At 35.9% G+C, this 26,787-nt stretch overlaps 1 protein-coding gene across 1 annotated transcript in view; it reads right to left on the reverse strand.

Moving 5' to 3' along the window:
* ARHGEF38 (Rho guanine nucleotide exchange factor 38) overlaps positions 1–26,787 on the reverse strand; it is a 134,338-nt gene that overhangs the window by 80,734 nt on the left and 26,817 nt on the right. Inside the window, exon 2 of the mRNA XM_017516818.2 lies at positions 13,318–13,505. Within this exon, the coding sequence (XP_017372307.1) occupies positions 13,318–13,505 (188 nt within the window). The remainder of the gene's footprint in view (positions 1–13,317; positions 13,506–26,787) is intronic.

Genomic DNA, 26,787 nt, shown 5'->3' on the forward strand with positions numbered 1-26,787 from the left:
AGCAGGAGGCATCACACTACCAGACTTCAAAATATACTACAAGCCTACAGTAAACAAAACAGCCTGGTACTGGTACCACAACAGAGATATAGACCAATGGAACAGAACAGAGGCCTCAGAGGCAACACCACACATCTACCACCATCCAATCTTTGACAAACCTGACAAAAACAAGCAATGGGGAAAAGAGTCCCTATTTAATAAATGGTGTTGGGAGAACTGGATAGCCATGTGCAGAAACTGGACCCCTTCCTGACACCTTACACTAAAATTAACTCCAGATGGATTAAAGATATAAACATAAGACCTAACATCATAAACGACCTAGAAGAAAACCTAGGCAAAACCATTCAGGACATAGGCATAGGCAAGGACTTCATGACCAAAAACACCAAAAGCATTGGCAACAAAAACCAAAATAGACAAATGGGACCTAATCAAACTCCACAGCTTCTGCACAGCAAAAGAAACAGTCATTAGAGTGAATGGGCAACCAACAGAATGGGAAAAAGTTTTTGCAGTTTACCCATATGATAAAGGGCTGACATCCAGGATCTACAAAGAACTAAAACAGATTTACAAGAAAAAAAAAAGCCCATTCAAAAGTGGGCAAAGGACATGAACAGACACTTTGCAAAAGAAGACATACATGAGGCCAGCAAAGATATGAAAAAATGCTCATCATCACTGGTCATTAGAGAAATGCAAATCAAAACTACATTGAGGTACCACCTCACGCCAGTTAGAATGGCGATCATTAAAAAATCTGGAGACAACAGATACTGGAGAGGATGTGGAGAAATAGGAACACATTTACACTGTTGGTGGGAGTGTAAAGTAGTTCAACCATTGTGGAAGACAGTGTGGCGATTCCTCAAGGACCTAGAATTAGAAATTCCATTTGACCCAGCAATCCCATTACTGAGTATATATCCAAAGGATTATAAATCATTCTACTATAAGGACACATGCACACGAACGTTCATTGCAGCACTGTTTACAATAGCAAAGACCTGGAACCAACTCAAATGCCCATTGACGATAGACTGAACAGGGAAAATGTAGCACATATACACCATGGAATACTATGCAGCCATAAAAAACAATGAGTTCATGTCCTTTGTAGGGACATGGATGAAACTGGAAACCATCATTCTCAGCAAACTGACACAAGAACAGAAAATCAAACACCACATGTTCTCACTCATAGGCGGGTGTTGAACAATGAGAACACATGGACACAGGGAGGGGAGCACTAGACACTGGGGTCTGTTGGGGAGAAATAGGGGAAGAACAGCAGGGGGTGGGGAGTTGGGGAGAGATAGCATGGGGAGAAATGCCAGATATAGATGATGGGGAGGAAGGCAGCACATCACTCTGCCATGTGTGTACCTATGCAACAATCTTGCATGTTCTTCACATGTACCCCAAAACCTAAAATGCAATTAAAAAAAAAAGAAATGAACACTTCTTATGAGCCACTGGGAGAAAAAAGAAGGACAGTTGTAAAAATCCAGGTGGTTATTGATGGGTTCTTGAACCAGAGTGAAAGTAAGAGAGGAGATAAGACATGGTCTAATTCTGGATAAATTTTGAAGGCAGAACTAAAGAATTTGCTGATAGATAGATATGGGATTTAAAAGAAAGAAAAAACATTAAGGATGTCTCCAGAGATTTTGCCCAAGCAACTGGAAGGTGGAGCTGCCATTTTCTGAGCTGAGATAGACTACAAAGGGAAAAAGTTTTAAACAGGAAATTAGGAGCTTAGTTTTGATACCTTGTGGGTAACCAAGTAGAGATTTGAGTGGGGAACCGGAGAAACAAAGGAGGACTTCAGAGAAAATATCTAGGCTGGAGATAAAAATTTGCCAATCATCAGCATGTAGATGGGATTTAAAGCCATGAACCACATCAGAATCGCAACAGAATAAAAGTAGACAAAAGAGAGAAGAGGAGCACAGATGGAGCCCTCCATTACTTTAGTATTTATAGATGAGGGTTAACCAGTAAAGGAGACTGAGAAGCAGCAGCGTGACAGGTAGGGGGAGAGCCAAGAGAGTGTAGAGTCCTGGAAGACAGAAGGCAGTGTTTTTGTCATAGCTGCCAACAGGTCAGGGAAGTGAGAGCCTCCTTCTGCTAATGTCTAAAGCAATTAATTGCTGCATAACTAATTAGCACATTTAATCATGACTGCCTTCTGTCATGATCACTTCTGGTGTTGCCTTGAAATAGATCTTTGATTGTTATTTTTGTTTTTATGTGTTTATGTGTCATTTTTTTGGCCACATTATAGACTTTACTAGGGCAAGACTGTGACATAAATTTCCTTGATATCCATGCAGAGCTCAGCAGCAGGCACTGCATGCAATAGGCACTTGACAAACATTTAATCTTTTAATTTGCATATTCAACTAAAATATCACATTCTTCATGAAATATAGCTCGGTTAATCTGTTTGGAAGTGATCTGTCCCTTCTCTGAACTCCAATTGCACTTATTGTCTACACTTACCAATTATCACTTTGCATTATGAGTTATCTTCTCATAGCTATAAGAGGCCTCTAACTAGGGATTCTTAGATTTTTGGTGACACAAAAATGTGTTTCATATGTCCTTAAACACTCTAAATGGCCTAAAATTAATTAATTAATTATCTCATGTAATCATCTACCTCGCCTGTGTTTAAAGTGCCTTACATAAGTGCATATTAATAAAATAATTGTTTATTTAATATCTGCTTCCTTTCTGGCCCAGTGTTATTCTTTGGAGTCCAGGACTTATGGCCCTGCACTGATATGCATGGCTATTTTGATCTATGCCTGAATAAAGCTGCCTCAACATTGCTGGCATTTCATTAGAGAGGTTTATGGCAATATAATAATAATCACAGACACTGAAATTTTGTTGCTTATTCTACACACACAAAAAAAGGCAAATTAAAGTTGTGGTTTATGCACCATCTCCATTCTGGGAAGTAAAGTAATGAACACAAGATCATCTTGCCCAGACTGAGGGATGACTTTCCTGGATAGTAAAACAGATCCGCTTAACACATCTGTTTTTTTCAATTCTGGGCATTCCAAATGCTGCACTGAACTGGGAAATGCATTCATTTTTCTCCTCACTTGGTCCAGCAGACTCTGATTTGGACTATAGATAATGAAAATTAGAGAATGCTGAAGCTATCCTAAAACGGAGCTTAGGAGGTGCTTATAAATGTAACAACAAGGAGGACAGTTTCCATTATAAAACTATAGTACAAGGATAAAAATGAATGCCGCATTTTTTGAGTTAAGACTTTCTGAACAAGCTAAGATAAGAGATTTCCTTCCCATAAAAAGAAAATTCACATACTAGACTATTACTATATCACTTTCATACTCAACTAAATCTGAATCCAATCCGATAGCAAACTATGTGTTCCAGGTTGACAAAACAGAAATGTCCCTCCAGGGGAAAGTGGGAAAGTTAGTTTGATGACGCAGTGTCAGTACTTGAAAAACAGGCCAGTTAGATATTATGTATTAACACAGTCACTATGTGGTTGGTAACACTGTGACTTTTATTTTTAAATTAACATTTCACATCTATAACCTCCCACAAATAGATACTGCCCTGATAAACACAGTTTCAGAATATCAAGAAACACTTTATTGAGTTTTTTTTCTGACTTTATTTATAAGACTTCAAGCATCTGGCCTTCTTATGGAGGAACAGTGGTCCAGACTATACAGTATAGTAAATGCTAGGACTCCACAGAAAGGGTAAAAATCAAGTCTTTGATTAAAAAAAAAGAAAATAGAGTTCTAACCTGGTCATATAGATCACAGGATTCTTTGTTGTGATGGATATTATTCTTCATGAGAATCAGTATTTGTAAAGGACTGGAGAAGTTAAAGCAGACTTCCAGCAAGAGTATAATATTTTCAAGTCAGCACCTTAGTTCAGAAAAGCCAGTATACAGTAGAATGAGAAAGGTAGGTATATTTCTTTTGAGTCATGTCTCCCAGAATTTCAATTATAGTTGGCAGGAATTGCTCTGGTTTTCTCAGATTTTTAATTAATGTAGTGAACAAAATCCCTGTTTTTCTCTGGTTTTCAAGACATCTTTTACTTTGGGATTGTCAGCCTGGCTTGGATCTCTGTACTCACTAAAGTCTGTGAGGTCTCATGACTGAGGAGTTTGACCTCAGGAACCACCTTACTCTGCAGTGGGAGGGACTGGATGGAAGACGAGATGGAAATGGAGAAAGGGACTTGCTTTTCCATCAGCTTGTTTTACAGTTTACACGGATTTCTGGTATTTCAAGTAAAGCATGAGAAAAAGCCAGGATACACAGGAGATTGTTATACATTTTATACATTATAAAATTTCTTCTGAACAACTTAATGTTACCCTTATTCTTAAAATATAGTAGTCTCCACCTGTCTGAAATCACAATATATAAAAATTAATTGGAAAGTTTAGGAGAGTAAATAAGGTAAAGGGCCAGAGAAAAAATTTTATCCTTAAATGTAAAATTTTACATATGTATTCAAAAGGATAATTTAAAGAGAGAAAAGGAGGAAGGTAGAGAAAATAAGGGTATTATGTTTTTAGTTAAACTTCTTATTTTGAATTACTTGTAGATTCACATGCAGTTGTAAAAACATGAAACAGAGAGATCCCAGGTACCCTTTATCAAGTTTCCCCCAAGGGTAACATCTTGCAAAACAATAGAATGTATGCACTGTTTGGATGTTGTGTGGTAGAACATATCATAAATAGCGTAAGGCAATTGTTTGCATATGTAATACATGTCTGTGAGAAATCAATACCTTAACTCCACTTAGTTCAGGGCAATTTCATGGAAGAGACAGAGTTTTAGAAAGTAGCCACCTTTAAGAAAGCTGTGGTCAGTGAGGCAAGATGAAATGTGTTTTCAGGCCCAGACTACAATCAGAAGATTCTGGAAGTGAACAGAGATGGGAAGAGTAGCTGGGTGATTTAAAAAGAAAGACAGAGACAAAGAAAGAGAAAGAGAGAATTCCATGGTTGCCTATTAAGCAAAAATAAAGGACTATTCTTTCTGGAAACAGTAAATGTCTTTTGATAAAGGTGACAGCTGGAGAAAACAATTTTGACAAGAGTCCTCTATGACCATTATAATTCATGACCAAAGATATTTGCTTATATATGGTTTCTTCTATTTTTTTATGTAGGCAAAAATTTTAGCAACTAACTTTAAGAAGGTGCATCTATCTATCTCTCTAGGAAAACTGGCTATATTTTGATAATTACTAGATAAAATATTTCTGCCTTGGTCCTTTTATGTTGTATTTCAGTTAGCTATCATAAGGGTAATTCTGTCTTTGCTCAATGAAAATAGCAAAATTTCATTACTTTCATTGTCTGAATTCCTGTTACTGACAAGCCTGAGGAGCTGGACTGGGAGGGAAGGGTGGTGAGAGTATTCAGACAGAACTGAAGGTCATCTCAGAGAGGGCATCTAGGGAGCAACACTGAAATTTAGAGCCAAGCAAGCAGTGCACCAGGGCTGCTGCAGAGCTGCTATGCACTGTGTCATTTCTGGGAGTGCCATTTCATAGCAAGGCAGCCAGGGACTGGATACAGAGGTACAACCTAGCTTTGAGGTGTCATGACAGACAGCAGGAATGCCCAACCAGCTAGAAGGGATCAGAATAGAGGGCAGGATGTGGAACTCTGGAAGATTCCCATGGTATGTGCTGAAGCTATGGTTCCCGTTATATAGGAGAGCAATGGGCTCACTCTGGTGAAGAAGGAGCCATGGAAAACACAGCAAAGGGATATACAAGTTTCACTGAATATTTTAGCAGTAAATATAACCTAGAATGCATAGAAAATCAGTGAGACTTTGGCTCTTTGTTACATACAAATTTTCATTGTATTATGGTATTTTAATAGTATTTTTATTATTATAGTACATTTATATCCCCCTCCTCCCTCTCTCCTTTCAGGGATACTTGGAGCTATACTGCGCTCTCTGGGAGTTAGTGAGGCCTCCTCACACGCAGCCTTCTCTGTCGGGGTTGATAGGATGGTTAATGGTATAGCAGCTTGTTTCGGGTGAGGGGCACAAACAGGAAGCTGAATGCCTTGCGCCCTGGAATGCCTTCCCTACCTCCCTTGCTCCTTTGAAAAAGGAACTAGTTAAGAATTTTCCTTCCTGAAATCCCCTTCTTTTGTGTTCTCCTTTCCCGGGGCTTTCCTCACCCACTTTGGACCCTGAGGGAGAGATTTTGTAGGATGTCACACAGAACAATTGCTTGATATAGTCTCCACCATCCTGACATGGAAACAGCCCACTGCTAACCTAGGCATGACTGATAACACTAGTAGTGGGCACCATTTTAAATTCAAGGATTCTGAATTCAGAGAGACCATGAACATTGTTCTCATCAAGTTTATGGTCCTTTATTTTAATAAAGTTTTAAAAATTTTCTCTTTAAATTAATATTTATTATTTATGGCTGAAAATAAAATGTGTAAATATATTGTAGTCTTCAGGGAGAAAAGTTCCATATACAGTCAGCCCTCCAAATCCTTGGGTTCCATGTCTATGGAATCAGTCATCTGCGGATCAAGAATATTAAAAAAGTCCGGGTGCGGTGTCTCGTACCTGTAATCCCAGCACTTTGAGAGGCCAAGGCAGGTGGATCACGAGGCTAGGAATTCAAGACCAGCCTGGTCAAGATGGTGAAACCCCAACCCTACTAAAAGTATGAAAATTAGCCAGGCTTGGTGGTGGGTACCCGTAATCGCAACTACTTGGGAGACTGAAGCAGGGAATTGCTTGAACCTGAAAGACAGGTTTCAGCGAGCCAAGATCACACCACCGCATTCCAGCCTCAGTGACAGAGTGAAACACTGTCTCAAAAAAAAAAAAAAAAAAAACCCGAATATTTAAAAAATGCATCTGCATTGAGCAAACTCTCTTTCTTGTCATTATTCCCTAAATAATACAGTGTAACAACTATTTACATGGCGTTTACATTGTACTAAATGTCATAAATAATCTAGAGATGATTCAAATTATACAGGAGGATGCGTGTAGGTTATATGCAAATGCAACCATTGCATTTTGTATCAGACACTTGAGCATGCATGTATTTTGGTATCCTTGGTGGGGTCCTGGAGCCAATGCCCTATGGATGCCAAGGGACAACTCTGTATGGTATAATTCCAATTCCAGAAAATATTTCAGTACGTTTGTATAAACAATAGGCCAAAGTAGTTATTGTGCTTATTTCTAAGTGGTAAGACTACTGGTGATTATTTTCTTCTCTATATTTTTTCCTAGTGAAAATTATTTATATACTATTGCCTACAATATATCAAAATTTTAACAGAAAATTCCAATTGAACTTTTGCCAATACAAAATTATATATTTTTAAGCCATTTTTTAAGAAAACACAAAATTTCGAGCATAAGGTACATGATTAAAACAAATAATTCAAAATAAATACAACTTCCTTGTTATAGAAATAAAATATCTACGAAGTGTGCATTCAAACACATACAATTAAAATATCTTTAGAAGGGTAAAAAGATGCTGGTAATGGAGTTTGCTTCTAGTAGCTGAAGGATTCTATAGCCCCCTTGAGATCTTTGGTAGATTTGCACTATGTTCATTTTAGCAACTGAAAATAATTTTTAAAAAATAAAAATAAAAATAAGGACAGTTTGAAATTCCTCAAGCTATTCATTTCAATCACTTTTTGTCCTCTCCATGGTTAGATTAGTCTACTCGAGTTTGATTTATTTTGACTTATAGCCAGAAACATAGGGTCTCTCTCACTGCCCTGTTTGGATAATAGATAACTAGAACCTGTTTTCCCACTAAATGTTTCAACACTAACCATTATGAATAACGTTTGCCTTCTTTGCAAAACCTCTCACAATGCTGCTATTAAAGAAGATGTAACTTCTGAGTTTGACCCGATTGTTGGTTTGGTGAAGGTCTGACATAGAAAAGTCTTGAAGTTAAGATTAAAGTGTACAGCCTGATTGTCACAGAACAGTTGTCAGTCAAGGACTGGATCTAATCATTCATTTGTACACCGATTCATTCATATAAGTTCACTCAGGTAAGCCAGGTACTTTCCTCAGTTTTCAACTTCCTCCATCCAGTTTTCACTTACATAAAATAATTTGTTTTGTTCTGTTTTTACTGAGAGTGGACTGAGATTGATTTTGTATAGAGAAAGGATAATGAATCCGATATTACGCAAATTCTCTCCTAGCTTAAGCTGTACTTGTAAAATATTTACTGATGTTGTCCCAGGTTTAGTTAAGCATGGTTTGCAGATTGTTGCCATAGTTATCTGAAGACTGTATGTGTTAATCTACAAATTTTGACAATGATGACAGGTGGTTCGTGCTCAAAGACACTGGTAGTTAAATGTCCAGAAGGGAAGTGAAGACAGGAAAGAGCTAATGAACATTGAAAAGATGGTAAACTGAACAAACTGGCGGTGTCAACTAACTACCTCAGCACTCATATAAATGCTTATAGAGTCATATGAGTACCTGAACACTTATTTACTTAATCAAAGGTTAAAAGCTTCAAGAAGTGGGAAAAAGGCAGACCTGATCTGAGAATTCTGAGAACCTTAAGAGGAGAGAACTATTAGGATGAAATTAAAGTCCACAGTAAGGAAGGCAGAGAGCAGACAGCATTGAAAGATACCTAAACAACAAGGTACTAAGTGTGAAAAATAAACAAGCTATAAGTAACACAAATAAAACAATCTAGAAAATGTGTGTTAAAATTGTGAGAATTGTAATTCACAGCATTGACAACGAAAGCTAAATGTGCCAGATAAACCACCATAAATGTTACCATAATGGAAAAGTTTTATCTGACATGGTTTAAGATGCCAATTCTGAGACCTGCTTACAAGAGTTTCATAGGAAGCCAAAAGCAAGTAAAGAAAAATAACAAAAAGTAAAAACACAAACAAAAATTGGAGAACATGTATAAGAATACAGTCAGCAATGACATTCATTTTAGTGGGGTTAGTTTGACTCACCAATGTAGCAGATTATTTAAATTGGCAACATTTTCATACTGAATAAGCTTATTCCATTTGATAAAATCTGAACTAAGAATGGAAAGGAAGCCTTTTCTTGCATATGATGTTTTGTTTGTTTGTCTGTTTGTTTCTTCCGGAGAGAGCATCTCGCTCTGTGTCCCAGGCTGCGGTATATTGGCGTGATCATGGCTCACTGCAGCCTCAACCTCCTGGGCTCAAGTGATCCTCCCACCTCAGCCCCCTGAGTAACTTGGACTACAGAAGCAAGCCACCACACTTGGCTATTGTTTGTTAAATAGGGATAAGGTCTCCTTATGCTCCCCAGGCTGGTCTCAAACTCTTGGCCTCAAGCAATCCTCCAGTTATGCTGTACTTTCCAAAGTGCTGGGATTACAGGTGTGAGCCACTGCACCTGGTCATGGTTTTAGTGTTTTTTATATTGATTATTAGCCAACCACAGGGACAAATTTTTAATAAATTGTGCTTATTTTGAAACATGTTTTAGTGACAAATGCTTTTATACCTAGTAAATATTTTGTATTTAATTTAAAAAGAGAAAGACAGTGAATATAGATAACTCCTTTAGGATCAAGGAAAAATATTTTTCGTTTGTTTGTTTGTGTTAGTTTTTGGTTTGTAAGAGAGTAGATAATGGTGCTATGAATGATTCAATAAGGAGGGTAGGCTAATTATTCAGGAAAGAGAAAGAACACAGGCAGGAATAGAACCCTTAAGTCTGAGGGGATAGAATCCACTACACCAGTAGAGAGGTCATCCTTCATTAGAAGCAGGAACCATTGCTTCTGATAAGAGGAAGAAGCCAACTCACATAGGTAAAGATGCAGTAAGTTGGTAGATTTGGTGTTGAGAGTGGGCACTTCTTATTGTTTTTAGTTTCTCCATGAAATGATGGAAAAGGGTATAAGCTGAGAGAAGAAAAAGGGATGTTTGACATGTGAAGAAAAGGGTGTGAGAGAATCTCCTAAGAAACATTACTGTGGGCCACAGTAGAAAGTGATCATGAATTTTATAAGAGATTATCTCAGCTGCACAGGTAAAGGTGTGAAGTAGATGAATAATTGAACTTCACTCAAGTAAGTTTTGAGGGAGTAAATGGGAAGAAAGAGAGAAAAAGGAATTGAGGTCATATGCAAGGAGTGATTATAATGAAGGACCCATAGAAATGAAAGCATCTTTGGGCCCTATGAACAGGGAAATGGTGGTAAGGTCCACAGCTTGGAAGTCTGGGTGCCATCAGAAGGTTGTCAGAGATGGTACCAGTGGGAGTACGCTGGGAATCAGAGCAAAGTAAGCTTGAAATTCTGACTTTGAGGGGATGAAGTTGTTGGTAATGACAGGTTCTAGGTTGTGGCACTGGCATGAGTGGCTGAATGGGATTGAGGAAAAATCACTGGATATGAAAAAGTAAAAGAATTGAGAGGCCCAAATGTTGCATGGGTTATTTTCATGAACATTGAAATCACCTAAAAACGATGTCAGAATTAGGGAGGAGGAGAGAGAGAGAGCAAGAGAGAGAATACATACACACAGTGGGCTAGGTTCCAAATATCTCAAAGAATAAGTGTTGACAGGTAAGACTGCACCGTAAGGAAAGGTAGATAGTGACAGAGTCTGATGCCATGTACATTTAAAATCAATATTTTAGTAAATATGTAAATGAACATGTTAGCAACCATTGATATCTGCCAGAAGAGCAGATATATCAAATACATCTAGTTTATATATTTATAAAATGAAAGAAAACACACCAGAAAACATTTATATACTTAGCAATGACACTAAAGAGCAAATTTGTATCATGACCATCAAATTACTTCTACTCTTACACAATAAATAAGAAATTTCCAAGTTTTCAGAAAGTACCTGGTAATTCTGGCATGGGAACTGTGGAGGATTAAATGAGAATGCTAATGAAGTGCTTGGAGCACAACCTAACATATAGTAACTGCTTAATAAAAAGTCATGAGGCAGTCAAACTGAAGATGACTTCCTGTCAGGAAAAGGCTTCCACGCCTGCTTTGCTACTCTTTTTTATACATTGTCTTAGATTAAAAAACAATTTTTGTATCAAAATCCCGTAACCTATACCGATTTTCCTGAATTTGTAGGCCAGATGGTTTTTAAAAAAATATTTCTGAGAAGAGTACTGTATTAAGAAACACATAAGTGAATAAATTACAGAGTGGATCTAGCTGCTGAATGGTGGAGGAGAGAGCTAAGTTGTAGTTTGTGGACGCTTCCAGGAGGAAGCGGGACTGTATTAAGAAACAGAAAATTGGCAGGGCGCGGTGGCTCACGCCTGTAATCTCAACACTTTGGGAGGCTGAGGTGGGCAGATCATGAGGTCAAGATATCGAGATCATCCTGGCCAACATGGTGAAACCCCCGTCACTACTAAGAATATAAAAAAATTAGCTGGGCGTGGTGGCGCACGCCTGTAGTCCCAGCTACTCAGGAGGCTGAGGCAGGAGAATTGCTTGAACCCAGGAGGCGGAGGTTGCGGTGAGCCGAGGTTGTGCCACTGCACTCCAGCCTGGCGCCTGGTGACGGAATGAGACTCTGTCTCAAAAAAAAAAAAATAGAAAATCTGCTCCTGAATGTTGTAAGTAGTTGGAGGTACAACAGGCTAGCAATGCTTTTATAATCATGGGGAACATATTAAGAAACTAGTCTTAATGAAGGTGGATATATTTGACTACTTAAACATGACAAAAACAAAATAAACACATCCTAAACAAGGTTAGAAAGCAAAAGACTTACCAGAAAAATTATTTGAAATATGTGGGATGGAAAAAGAATATCCCTAATATACAGAAAGGTCTTTTAAAGTAATAAGAAAAATATTAAACCATCATTTTTTAAAAGAGAATAAAATATGGATGTGAGTAACAGAAAGGCTAATGCATATATGAGAAGATATCAGAAGGAATCAAAAGAACATTTATAAAATCAACAATGCTCAGCATTACAGACGATGCAGAAAAAATGTCCTCTGAATCATTATTAATAGGAATGAATATTAAAATAATCTTGACTTTCTGTCTGGCAATTGTCTGTTTTATTCAAAATCTTAAATATGCATACGCTTTGACTTAGCAATTCAATTTCTAGGAATTTAGTCTAAGGATATAGGGAAACAAACAACCAAAACATCTCAGCCATAATAACAATAGAAAGATACTTTAAAATATTAATACTCATGAAAAGATACATGTAACAGATTTCTGGATGAAACAAGTATGTTACAAGGTATTATTTGTAGTTTTGATCACATTTATGTAAAAATATATGTGCTTGTATATGTACATGTAAGCATTCAAATATATATATAAAGGGGAATGTCTGATCATGTTAATGGCAATATTTTGACCAGGGAATTTCTGACCCTTTTTAGTTTCTAGCTTATGTTTTTCTTCATTGTTTAGATTGTGTATTTACAACCCTAATGATGAGATTATCACTCTTTGGAGTCTTTGCCCTTGTATTCCACTTTGCCTAGACCATCTGTTACTTCCTTCCGTTCTCCACTCAATGTCCTCCATCAGAAAAGTCTTAATCTGCCACTGTATTTGAAATAGAATGACCACCTCTTTGTTCCGATATTTCTTTCTTTCTCTTTTCTTTTTTTTTTTTTGAGTTAGAGCCTTGTTCTGTCACCCAGGCTGCAGTGCAATGGTGTGACCTCTGCTCACTGCAACCTCCACCTCCCAGGTTCAAGCAGTTCTTCTGCCTCAGCCTCTCAAGTAGCAGGGATTACAGGCATGCGCCACCATGCCTGGCTAACTTTGTATTTTTAGTAGAGACAGGGTTTCACCCTGTTGGCCAGGCTAGTCTCGAACCCCTGACCTCAGGTGCTCCACCCACCTTGGCCTCCCAAAGTGATGGGATTACAGGTGTGAGCCACCATGCCCGGCCTTGTCCCTATATTTCATTTCTTTTCCCTGCGTTAGTTTTCTCAGCTATACTTCACACCATATAACATATCTTAACTTTATTTGCTTATTTATTTATTGTGTACTGTCTGACCCCTCCTTTTCTAGAAAGTGAACTCCACAAGAGCAGGCCTATGTTTTGTACTAAACGGTAACCCCAGAGTTGAGAACAGTGCTGTTTTTGGCAGAAAGACACATCACCCCTCTGATATATCAGAGTGCTTCAATTTCATGATGCTAGTGATCCTATTTAGGATACGGGAGAAAAACAAACCAAAAAAATAAAAACCTCAAATATGCATTTACCTTTTTATTTCTCAGAGGCTGAACCACTTCCCTAACACACAGCTCCAGATCATTGAGATAATCCTTTTCCGTCTGTATCAGCTCCTTGATGATCTTTTCCCGCTTTGCCATCATCCTCCTCATTTGATGCTCTTCCTCTGGGGTTGAGGTCTCAGCTATGGAACACTCACCCTGTGGAGCCATCTTTTCTGTTAAAAGAAAACATAGACAGATGAGTCATTCTGCCGAGATTTCTTTTTCCTTCATCACAAACAATGCCTTCACAGGATTTTGTTAACAAAGAAAAAGGCTGAAGGTATCTTCATGATGTGTTCTTAGGAAGTAATACATGTACATTCTCCTACAAAACTATGAGCAAGAGTAAAAGCGGGAGCGAACTGCTTCTAACAGTGAGTTAAAAGATACTCAATTGTGGCTTCTTTAAAATATCCCATTGCTAGTAGCTTAGGCTATAAAGCCAGTATTCAGCCTGGAGGTAGAATGTATAAAAAAGCAGTTCAGAACTTCTGTTCACATTTGCTTTTAAATCAAGGGAAGAATTTTAATTAGTAAATGAAAGACCTCTAATTTTGTTTGTCACTGTTATTAAAAATAATTACCCCTCATTCTCAGTAGGTAATATTCAAATCCCAATGAAACGGAAAACAAATGCATGACTGGAGTTTTTCAGTTCACTATCAGAATCCATGAGGAGTGAAGCAGTGGTGGATTAAATAAATTTCAACTGAAACTTTTCATGGTTCATCTCTTATACTATGCATATCTTGTTATTTCAAAATTCTTGAACTGTCAAACAAAGTTTTAATTTAAAAAGTCGCAGTACTGGGGAGATATTGAGATAAATGGGAAGTCTCACACATAGCAGAAATTTATATGAAGTGTTCAGGTAAGAAAGCTAAATATCTTCAGGCACGAGCTTGCCACAGCATTGTAAAATTTTGGATGCCACAAACCACAGACCATGAAATCAGAGTGGCGATAAACATCAGGGCAGTGTATGAGTTCATGCATGTAAGAGTGTTTGTAAATGGATTTGCTTCAAGCTCAAAGCTTAATTTTCATCTTAGTCTCTGCAGTTGCAAAAGTGATTATATGTCATTTAAAGTTAATATGATTCTAGCAATTGGTATGTGAGACATCTTCAATGTTGACTATTCCCTGAGAATGTGGAACTTTACAAAAGGCCTATGAAGAGACTATACAGTAAAAGATAAATACAGCTCACAATGTATGCAAGTGGCAATAAAGAGTGTTTTCCAGGAACAAAGCTAAGACAACTGGAGAAACAACCTAATAGAAGAGTTAATGGTTTGATGTCAAGAGACTGCCCCAAGAATGTGAACAGACACTTTAAAAAGTAATGAGCTCTCTCTCTCTCTGGCCTACTAACTTCAGGATTCAGGCAGAGGATCAATATTCAAACATCTGTGGAGAGTAATTCCAACATCAGTTTGGAAGCTATTCTAGATTGATCTTTGGACAATCCACACCTGTAGGTGAGTATGTTTCTGAGTCATTTGCCTCCTATCAATCCTTCCTTCATTAGGAAAGCAGGAAGTTTTGACAAATAGCATCTAAAAGCACATGGTCTTACGAAATTTGGGCTATTTAGTACTAAAGAAATAATCCACTTGAGCTATATAAGAACAGAGAAGCTATTCAAGGAGAATGAATGCAAGAGATGTCGTGTAGCCCTCAAATCTTGATCTATATTATGAGAATTTGGGGGTGCATGCTAATTTTTTCTTTCAGAAACATATTCTCACTCTGTCACGCAGGCTGGAATGCTGTGGTACAATTGTAGCTCACTGCAACCTCAAACTCCTGAGCTCAAGCAATCCTCCCACCTCAGCTTCCCAAAGCACTGGGATTATAAGTGTGAGCCACTGCACCAGCCTAATTTGTTAAAATATTTTTATTGGAAAGTAGAAGAAGCCTGCCTCTCAGTGACTCAAATTTGAAAGAGCAAGTTACATTCAGGTGTCATTACGATGAATTATTTTGGATATGAAAGAGGAAGACAGGACACTTTACGAGGGCAGCGGCAGTAAGGAGGCTGTGTAAACCACCATTGTGACCCTTTCTTTTTAAAAATACATATATTCAAGATGTATAACATAATATTTTGATGTGTGTATACACAGTGAAATGACTGAGTAGGGAGTGGGAGACTGAGGACAGATAGGAATAAGGGAAGTCCTTTACTCTTCGGGTATGTGAAATAGAGCACAGGAGGAAATCTCACAAGTAGAGAAATGACAAACCAGTATGGACACCGCCCAATTATCACTTAACGTTTCCTCAAAAATTAAAACAATGCTGTTAAAAAACTGTTCTGACATTTTCTTTTCCAGTTCTAAACTTTTTATTCCTTATAAAATTAATCTGTCAATTATTTGAGATCCTAGCAAGAATAAGAAAGTCTTTCCTGATTATTGGCAAAGGAATATCCCTAAAACACGTATGCGAGTTCCTTTTAATTCTAAATGCCAGGACTCAATCACTATGTTAACTTAACCTGCTTCAGATGTTTCCATTGAAGTACTTTAAAATGTACCACATCAGATTCTGTCAATTAAAAAACTGTTTAGATTTTCCAATACTGCTCAGCAACTTGTTGAGAACAAATTTGTAGGGGCAAGATGGTTGACATAAAGTATCAGTGAAAATACTCTCCAGTTATAAAAATCTCTCAGGGAATTTACAGTTGAGCAACCTTATAAGATATCTTAGTTTGCTTTTTTGACTCAAGTTTATTGTAGGAAAAAAGACTTCACTTGCATAATTTTTTGATCAGATTTCTAAACGCTTTCTATGTTTGCATTTCTTAAACCAACAAACTCTCTGCAATGCATTGTGGGCACATTTGTTTTTATAAGATCTTTCTCTGCCTTTAAAGATTGTTATCTTTTAGTTATACTTAATTTTTATATATAAAATTATTTGTAACACAACAATATCATCAACACATATCACCCAAATCAGTACTCAGCTATAGCCTGTTTTTTATTTCTGGATAAAGCAACAGAGGGGCTAAGTCTTTAGGAAAGAAGGAAAAATACATTTAGGAACAGATGTTTTCCAATAGTTTGCATATACTAAGATACGATATCATGCCAAAGTGAAACTGAGGTTAAAGGATATTCAGATTGTTATAACAAATATGCAGGTGTATATTAAAGCAGTACCATGTAATTGACTTCACTCTCTATTTCTTTCACCCTCAATCTTTATTTTTCCAGTGGTGATGATGAATTTTTACCATTCTAGCTACAAAATTCATTGTTAATATACGTGGAGATTCCTGGCCAGGGAAGTTTATATAAAAAGAGGTTGTTGCAGTTTGGGAAAAAGATAATCTGACTTGAATCAGCTTTGCCACTCAGCTGTGAGAACTCAATAGACTAATAACTAATAGTTATCCTCACAGAGCCTTGGTTTCCCTACCTGTAAACTGTGCATGAAAACCATCACAGTGTGATCATGAAGACTGAATTAAATGAGCAGCCTCATGTGGAAGCTCCTTGATATCTTTAAAACAATACAAATGTTAAGTATTTCTGTAGCAATAGGAACAATAGGGTTATTTTCTCTATGGTCTCAAACTTTTCCACCATCTAGAGAAAACAATCATCCCATTATTTTGTAGTTACCAACTTGTCAAGAAAAATGCATGACTCTAAAGTGAGTGGAGAGCTAGTTCCATTGGGAAAGGAAGAGGAAAAAAATAGGAATGCTGCTTTCAGAGGAAGGTCAGAACAAAGCTTGGGTTTAGAATGCTTTGACTTGGTATATGCATGGGGAGAACCTTGATCTCTTAGAGAAGTGCAACAGCACCCAAAGGCAAAGGGGTGCCGGGGGAGGACTGAAGACAATCTTCATTGATAGCCAGGTTTTGCTTGGAATTTGTCCTATCCTCTTTTTGCTTTCTTCTTGCTTTTGCTACTGCTACTGCCATTTGGGGTGGGTTTAAGGAGAGGTGATTTCTTTTTTTCTTTTTAAATTATAAAATAATATATACTTGTGGGTATCTAAATTATATATAGATATAGAAATAGCTATAGCTATAGATACATAGATAGAGATAGATAGAGATAGATATAGTAGGGGTTCAAGTGAATACCTTGGGAGCCAGACTGCCTAGGTTTAAATTCCATCACTACTATTTATTAGATCTATTACCTGGAACAAGTTATTTAACTCCTCCTGTATCAATTTTTGCATCTCTAAGTTAAGGATAATGTTAATAAAGCCTTATAAACTGATTTTGAAGATTAAATTAGTTAATGTTTATAAAACACTTGCAACAGTGCCTAGTATTATAGTGGATATCTTGTAAATGTTTTATTATTAGATGCAATTCCTATTTATTAATTGTATAGTAATATGATTGTTACTATATTATTGGTTTTATTCTAGTTTAGCATATAGGCTTCTCAAAATGTCTCCATGCACATACAAATACACATATTTACAGAAGTTCAGTTTTTTGTTTGTTTTGTTTTTTAACAATAACAAGCTCATATACATATTCTTCTGCAACTCGCTTTGGCAACTTTCACAGTATATAGTGGAGATCTTTTTTGTAACAGCAGCATAGTTGTGTCAGGCACTGCTGTTGCCTGCATGGTATCTATTCTCCCATTTGTTTTTCATGAACTGAGCCATAATAGATAAAAATACTTAATTGCTGGGCAATCTTAAAATCAGAGTGGGAAAAGGGAGCATGCTCGGGAAACATATTCAGATAAAGGATCAAAAAAGGAAACACGCTCAGTAAAAATAATGCTCCAAAGTAAGCGACATCAATAAAATGATTTGTCTCAGCCTTGGTGGTGATCAATAGAAAAAAAATAACATCTCTTAACAATTCAAGGATACTAACTGGCTCTAACATAGATTGGAGATCTGAATTTATTCAATGCTCAACAAATAATTACTAATAGCTTACTAGGAGCCCAAAATCATCCTAGGAGCTGGGGATACAGCAATTTAAAAAAACATCAAAAAACAAATTCCTTTTCTCATGGAACTTAACTTCTCATTGGGGAAGAACATAATTTAAACAAGTTATTTGGTATACTAAAATGTGGTAAGTGGAATAGAGAAAAATAATGCTATGAAAGCTCCTAGGAAGTGCTAAAAATATGTACAATTTTAAATAAGATGGCAGGAAAGGCCTGAAACTGAGTTGAAAGGTGAGAGAGTCATGTAGGTATCTGGAGTAAGCGGTTTTTCAGCAGATGAATTGGTCAGTGGAAAGCCTTAAGGTGAGCATGTACATGGCCAATTTAAGGATCAGGAAGCAGATCAATGTGTGGCCAGGTGGGAGAACTCTGGGGAGAGGATAAGTGATCTGGAAGACAGAACAGCTTGGGAGCCATCATACAAACACTCTCTATCATCAAGGAACTCGTACAGCCTTCACACCTAAAAGCACCAAGAGTAGAATTAGACTACAATGAACTATCAACATTAAAGTCATATCCTTAAGAGGAAAAAGAGAAATTTTTTAAAAAGTCAAATCAAAAATAAATTTAAGAATAATTAGAAGAAACAGTCTACTCAAATGAGAAGGAACTAGAAAAGTAATTCTGGTAATATGACAAGACAAGCTCTATTAAAAAAAAAAAAAAAAGATTACACTAGCCTTCCAGCAATGGATGCAAAATAAGAGAATCTTGAAATACCAGATAAGGAATTTAAAAGTTTGATTATTAAGTGGCTCAAAGAGCTACCAGAGAAAGGTGAAAACCTAACATTAAAAAGCTAAAAAAAAACATAAAACAATTCAAGATGTGAATGAAAAATTTGCTAAAGAGTTGGATCTTAAAGAAAAAACAACCAGAAATTCTGGAAATAAAAGCCACACTTAGGAAATTATAAAATGCAGTTAAAACTTTCAACAATAAGCTAGAACAAGTAGAAGAAAAAATTTTAGAGCTTGAAGACAAAACTTTTGAATTAACCCAATGAGACTAAAATAAAGAAAAAAGAATAAAAAGAAATAGACAAAGTCTCTAAGAAAGATAGAATCATGTAAAAAGGCCAAACTTAAGAATAATTGGCATTCCTAAGGGAGAAGAAAAAGAAAATATTTGGACATTATATTTGAGGGAATAATGAATATTGAGGAAAACTTCTCTAGCCTTGCTAGAGATTCAGATATCCAAATACAAGAAGCCAAAAGAACTCCTGGGAAATTCATTGCAAAAATGTAATCACCAAGGATTATAGTCATCAGGCTATCTAAAGTCAACATGAAGGAAAGAATTCTAAGAGCAATGAGACAAAAGCATCAGATAACCTGCAAAGGAAAACCCATCAGACTAACAGCAGAAACCTTATAAGCTAGAAGGGATCAGAGTCCTATCTTTAGGCTCCTTAAACAGAAAAACTATTAGCCAAGAATGTTGTATCTAACAAAAATAAGTTTCACAAATGAAGGAGTCATAAAGTCATTTTCAGACAAACAAAGGCTGAGGGAATTTGTTACTACCAGAGCAGCCCTACAAGAAATGCTAAAAGGAGTTATAAATCTTGAAACAAAAGTTTGATGTGCACCAAAATAGAAACTCTTGACAGCATAAAATTCACAGGGCCTATAAAACAATAACACAATGAGAAAAACTAAAAGTATCTAGGTAACAATGACATGATGAATGAAACTATACCTCACATCCAAGTACTAATAAATGTAAATGGCTAAATGTTCCACTTAAAATACACAGATTGGCAGAATGGATAAAACAATCAAAACCGAATATTTACTGTCTTTCAGTGACTTACCTAAAATGTAAGGATTCATATGAATTCATGGTAAAAAANAAAAAAAAAAAAAAAAAGAAAACATATTCTATGCAAATGGAACCCAAAGTGAGCAGGAATAACTATTCTTATATCAGATCACACAGACTTTAAAGCAACAACAGAAAAAAAGACAGAAAGCTCATTTTGTAATGATAAAAGAAGAACTTCAACAAGAAGATACTATAATCCTAAATTCATATGTACCTTACACAGGAGCTCCTATTTTCATAAAACAATTACTACTAGACCTAACAAATGAGATAGACAGCAACACAATAATAGTGGAGAAATTCAGTACTCCACTGACAGCACCATACAGATCATCAAGATAGAAAGTCAACAGAGAAACAATGGACTTAATTTATACTCTAGAACAAATGGACCTAACAGGTATTACAGAACATTCTACCCAAGAATTGCAGAATATACATTATTCTCGTCAGCACATGGAACATTCTTCAAGACAGAACATATGATAGGCCACAAAACAAATCTCAATACATTTTGAAAAATCAAAATAATATCAATTATCTTTTCAGACCACAGTGGAATAATACTAAAAATTAACTCCACAAGACACCCCCATAGCTACACAAATTCATGGGAATTAAACAATCTGCTCCTGAATGATTTGGGAGTTAATGATGAAATCGGGATAGAAATTTTAAAAATTCTTTGAAATGAATGACAGTAATGACACAAGTTATCAAAACCCTGGGATACAGCAAAAGGAACACTAAAAGGGAAGTTTGTACTGTTAAATGCCCACATTAAAAAGTCTAAAATCACAAATTGACAATCTAATGTCACACCTTAAGGAACTAGAGAAACAAGATCAAACTAAATCCAAAGCTAGCAGAAGAAGAGGAATAATAAAGATTGGAGCAGAACCAAAAAAAATTCAAACAAAAAAACCCACAAAAGATCAATGAAACAAAAAGCTGGTTCTTTGAAAAGATAAACAAAATTGATGGACCATTAACAAGATTAACCAAGAAAATAAGAGAGAAGATTCAAATAAGCTTAATTAGAAATGAAACTTGAGAAATTACAACTGACACTCCAGAAATAAAAAATGATCACTTGAGATTACTATGAATATATCTAGGCACACAAACTAGAAAACCTATGGGAAATGAATAAATTCCTGGGAACATACAACCCTCTTAGATTAAGGCAGGAAGAAATAGAAACCTCGATTAGACCAATAACAAGCAACAAGATAGAAGCAATAACTAGAAATTTGCCAACAACAACAACAAAAAACCCAGGACCAGATGGATTCACAATTGAATTCTATCAGACATTCAAAGAAAAATTGGTATCAATCCCACTGAAACCATTACAAAAGATAGAGGAAGAAGGAATCCTACCTAAATCATTCTATGAAGCCAGCATCATTCTGATACCAAAACCAGGAAATGATATAATAATAATGAAAACTACAGACCAATATTTCTTTTGAACATAGATGCAAAAATTCTCAGTAAAATACTAGCTAGCTGAATCTAACAGCAGATCAAAAAGATAATACACCATGATCAAGTGGGTTTCATCCCCAGGTTGCAGGGATGGTTAAACACAGATAAATGCATAAATGTGATACCTCACATAAACAGAATTAAAAACACAAATTATATGATCATCTCAATAGATACAGAAAAAGCACTCAATAAAATTCATCATCCCTTTATGAAAAAAACCTCAACAAATCCCAGCATCATACTGAAGGAGGAAAAGTTGAAAGAATTCCTCCTGTGAACTAGATACAAGGATGCCCACTTTTGCCATTCCTGTTCAACATAGTACTAGAAGTCCTGGCCAGAGCAATCAGGTAAGAGAAGGAAATAAGGGCATCCATTTTGGAAAAGAGAAAGCCAAACTTCACTGCTCTTTGATGATATGATTGAATAGGTAGGAAACCCTAAATTCTCCTTCAAAAGACTCTTAGATTTGATAAACAAATTCAGCAAAGTCTCAGGTTACAAAATCAATGTACACACATCTGCAATGCTGCTTGCTTTACACCAACAATGAGCAAGATGAGAATCAAATAAAGAACTCAATCCCTTTTACAACAGCTGCAAAAAAAAAAAAAAAAAATTGAATAACTGGGAAAATACTTAACCAAGGAGGTAAAAAACCTCTACAAGGAGAACTGCAAAACACTGCTGAAAGAAATCATAAATGACCAAACAAATGAAAACACATTTCATGCTAATGGATTGGAAGAATCAATATCATGAAAATGATCATACTGCCCAAAGCAATCTACAGATTCAATGCAATTCCCATCAAAGTTCCAACATCATTTTTCACGGAATTTAGCAAAAACAACCTTAAAATTCATATGGGACCAAAAGGCCCCCAAAGAGCTAAAGCAATCCTAAACAAGAAAACAAATCGGGAGATATCACATTACTGGACTTTAAGTTATACTACAAGGCTTTATTTACCAAAACAACATGGTACTCACAAAAGGAGGCAGATAGACTAAGGGAACAGAATAGAGAACCAGAAATAAAGTCAAATGCTTATAACCAGCTGATCTTCAGTAAGGCATACAAAAACATAAATTGGGAAAGGACACTCTATTTAATAAATAGTGCTGGGAAAACTAGATATCCACATGTAGAAAAATGAAAATGGATCCCTGTCTCTCACCTTATACAAAAATAAACTCAAGATGGATCAAAGACTTAAATGTAGGACTGAAAGCATAAAAATTCTAGAAGGTAACCTTGTAAAAACTCTTCTGGACATTGGCCTAGGCAAAGTATTCATGACTATAACCCTAAAAGCAAATTAAAAATAAATAAATGAAACCTGATTAAACTAAAAAGCTTCTGCACAGCAAAAGAAACAATCAGCAGAGTAAACAGACAATTCTGAATGGAGAAAATATTTTTAAACTATGCATCTGACATAGGACTAATATCTGGAATCTACAATGGATTCAAACAAATGAAGAAAAACACAAGTAACCCCATCAAAAAGTGGGCAAATAATATAAATACGCATTTCTCAAAAGAAAATATACAAATGACCAACAAACATGAAAAAATGCTCAATGTCACTAATTGTTAGGGAAATGCAAATTAAAACCACAATGAGATACCACCTTACTCCAGTAAGAATGGCCATTATCAGAGTCAAAAAAATGAAAGATGTTGATGTAGATGTGATGAAAGGAGAATGCTTCTACTCTGCTGGTGGGAGGGTAAATTAGTACAACCTCTATGAAAAATAGTATGGAGATTCCTTAAAGAACTAGAAGTAGATCTACCATTTGATCCAGCAATCCCACTACTGGATATCTGCCCAAAGGAAAAGAAGTCATGATATGAAAAAGACACATGTACGTGAATGCTTATTGCAGCACAGTTCACAACTGCAAAGATATGAAACTAAGTGCCCACTGACCTATGAGTGGATACAGAAAATATAGTATATATATGATATGGAATATAGCCATAAAATGGAGTTTGGAGAGTCAGTAGGGAGAGAGCAGGAGAGGGGATATGGGATACAAAACTGCATATTGGGTACAACATACATTAATTCGGTAATAGGCGCACTAAAATATCAGAATTTACTGCTATATAATCAATCTATGTAACCAAAAACCACTTGTACCCCAAAAGCTATTGAAATAAAAACATTTTTAATCTAACAAAATAGAAATAGAAAGAAACTGCCTTAGCATAATAAAAGCCATAGATAAAAAATTCACAGCAAACATCATACTCAATGGTGAAAGACTGAAGGCTTCTTTTCTAAGATCAGAAACAAGACAAGATGTCTGCTTTTGCCACTTCTTTTCAACATAGTACTGAAAATTCTAGCTGGAGCAATTAGGCAAGAAAAAGAGAAAAAAGGCATCCAAAGTGGAAAAAAAGAAGTAAAACTCTCTCTGTTCTAAAATTATATGATCTTATATATAGAAAGCTAAATGTTTGCTCCCAAAACCTGTTAGGACTAATAAATTCAGTAAAGTAGCAGAATATAAAGTCAACACACAAAAATCAGTTACATTTCTTCTATACAGTAACAATGAATAATCTTAAAAAATTTTTAAAATGTTTCCATTCACAATAGCATCAAAAAGAATGAAATACTCATGAATTAACCTAACCAAAGAGGTGAAAGACTTGTTAAATGTAAACTATGAAATATTAAAGAAATTAAAGATGTAAATAAGTGAGAAGATATCTTGTGTTCATGGATGAAAAGACCTAACATTGTTAAGATGTCAATACTACCCAATGTGATTTGCAGATTCAATGCAATCCTTATCAAAATTCCTTTTTTTTTTTTTTTTGCAGAAATAAGAAAAATCCATCCTAAAACTTAAATGGCATTTGAAGGGACACCAATTAGCTAAAATAATCTTGAAAAAGAATAAAACTGGAGGACTCATGCTTCCTGATTTCAAAACTTACTACAAAGTTACAATAAGTCAACACGTTGTGGCACTGTCATAAATACAGACTAATGTAATAGAATGAAGAACCAGAACTAATCCTTGCATATATGGTCAAATGATATTTTACAAGGGTGCCAAGACTATTTTATGGGGAAAAGACAATCTTTTCAAAAAATGATGCTGGGAAAATTGGATATTTGCATGCAAAAGAATGGAGTTAGACCCTTATCTAATACCATATACAAAATTTAATTCAGAATGAATCAGAAATCTAAAAATACAAAACACATAAAGGAAAACAGGGCAAAAATTTCATGACATTGAATTTGGCAGTAATTTCCTGGATATGACAAAGACTCTGGCAACAAAAGAAAAAATAGAAAATTCGGTCTTATGAAAACTTAAAGTTTGTGCATCAGAAGACACTATCAACAAACTAAAAAAGCAATTTACAGCATACAAAAAATATTTGTATATCTGATACAAGATTAATATCCAGAACATATAGAGCTTCCAAAAATCAACGACAACAACAAAATAAACAAGCTGAATAAAAAATGAGCAAAGCACTTGAATAGACTTTTCTCCAAAGAAAATATACAAAGGGCCCATCAGCATGTGAAAAGATGCTCAGCATCACTAATGGGAAAAAGCAACTCATAACTACGATGAGGTACCACTTTACATCCATTAAGTGGTGAGATACCACTTTGCACCCATTGGGATGGCTAATATATTTTTTAAAAAATAATATGCCAGAATTGTTGGCAAGGATGTGGAGAAATTGGAATTCTCATGGATTGTTGGTAGGATGGAATTATTCACAATAGCTAAAACACAAAAGCAACCCAAGTATCCATTAATGGATAAATAGATGAGCAAAATGTGGAATATACAGAAAACTGAATATTATTCAGTCTTAAAAAGAAAGGAAATTGTGACATATAACATAGATGAACTTTGGGGTCATTATGAATAGTAAAATAAACCAGTCACAAAAGGGCAAATACATATGATCCCACTTGTATGAGGTACTTAGAATAGTCAAAATCATAAAAATGAAAAAATGGAGATGGTTGCCAAGGGCTGAGAATAGGAGAAAAGAGAGAGTTATTGTTTAATAGTTACAGAGTTTCACTGTTACAAGATGAAAAGAGTGCTGGAGGTGGTGGTGAGGGCAGCAGAACATTATGAATGTATTTAATGCCACTGAACTGTATGCTTTAAAGTGGCTAAGATGGTAAATTTTGTTATGTGCATTTCACCACAAATGAAAAATTAGGGAGAAAAAATGAACATAATGAGACCATGAAACAAATGAAAATAGAATAGACATAGCAAGGCTTTCTGGGCATACTAATTTTTTCCCCCAAAATTTTAACAGTTATTGTAGTAATTGGAAAAAAAGAAAAGTTTCAATGTCAGAAGAAGTCATGTTTTAAAATTCAAAATAGTTTTGATTTGGATTTGGAGTGCAAGGCAATTTAAACAAAACAGATCTTCTCTTCTGAAAAAAAAAAAAAAAAAGCCTTCAGGGAGTTTTAAAAATCACATAGAAAGGTAGGTTTATAAAGATGAGGAGTTGAAGTATAAATAGAGTAAACAGCATAACCGAATACATCTTTGTTCCAAATATTATACTGGTGATGGAATGACCTTCATAGTTAATTATATCCTTCTATCTCACAGGCTGTTTGACTATATATCATGTGCAGCACACATGACTAATGTACTTTCGCCTGGCTTCTATCAGGCGCCATATGTATGCTGCATCAAATTTCCTGGCAAAAATGTTATTTCAAGGTAATGTATGTAATAAAAATGTTCCCTTGGTGTCACAACAATATTATTTCTCCTCTGACAGTATTGTTAGAATCGTATCTACATTGATTAATACTCATCTGCCAATTCGAATGGGAACATATGTGTGGGTAAGAATAGTCATGCACTGCTTCTCACTATTATGAAATATAAAGACTAAAGTGAATTCTTGGAGGAATTCAATGCAAAAGATTAAAAAAATATTCCTAAAGAGGCATGAGCAGGCTGGGTGCAGTGGCTCACTCCTTTAACCCTAGCACTTTGGGGGGCTGAGGCAGTTGGATCACCTGGGTTAGGAATCCAAGACCAGCCTGGCCAACCTGGTGAAATCCTGACTCTACTAAAAATACAAAAAATTAGTTGGGCATGGTGGCAGGTGCCTGTCATCCCAGCTACTCAGGAGGCTGAGGCAG

Source organism: Cebus imitator, unplaced genomic scaffold, assembly GCF_001604975.1.
Source record: "Cebus imitator isolate Cc_AM_T3 unplaced genomic scaffold, Cebus_imitator-1.0 Scaffold606, whole genome shotgun sequence".
Lineage (NCBI taxonomy): Eukaryota > Metazoa > Chordata > Mammalia > Primates > Cebidae > Cebus > Cebus imitator.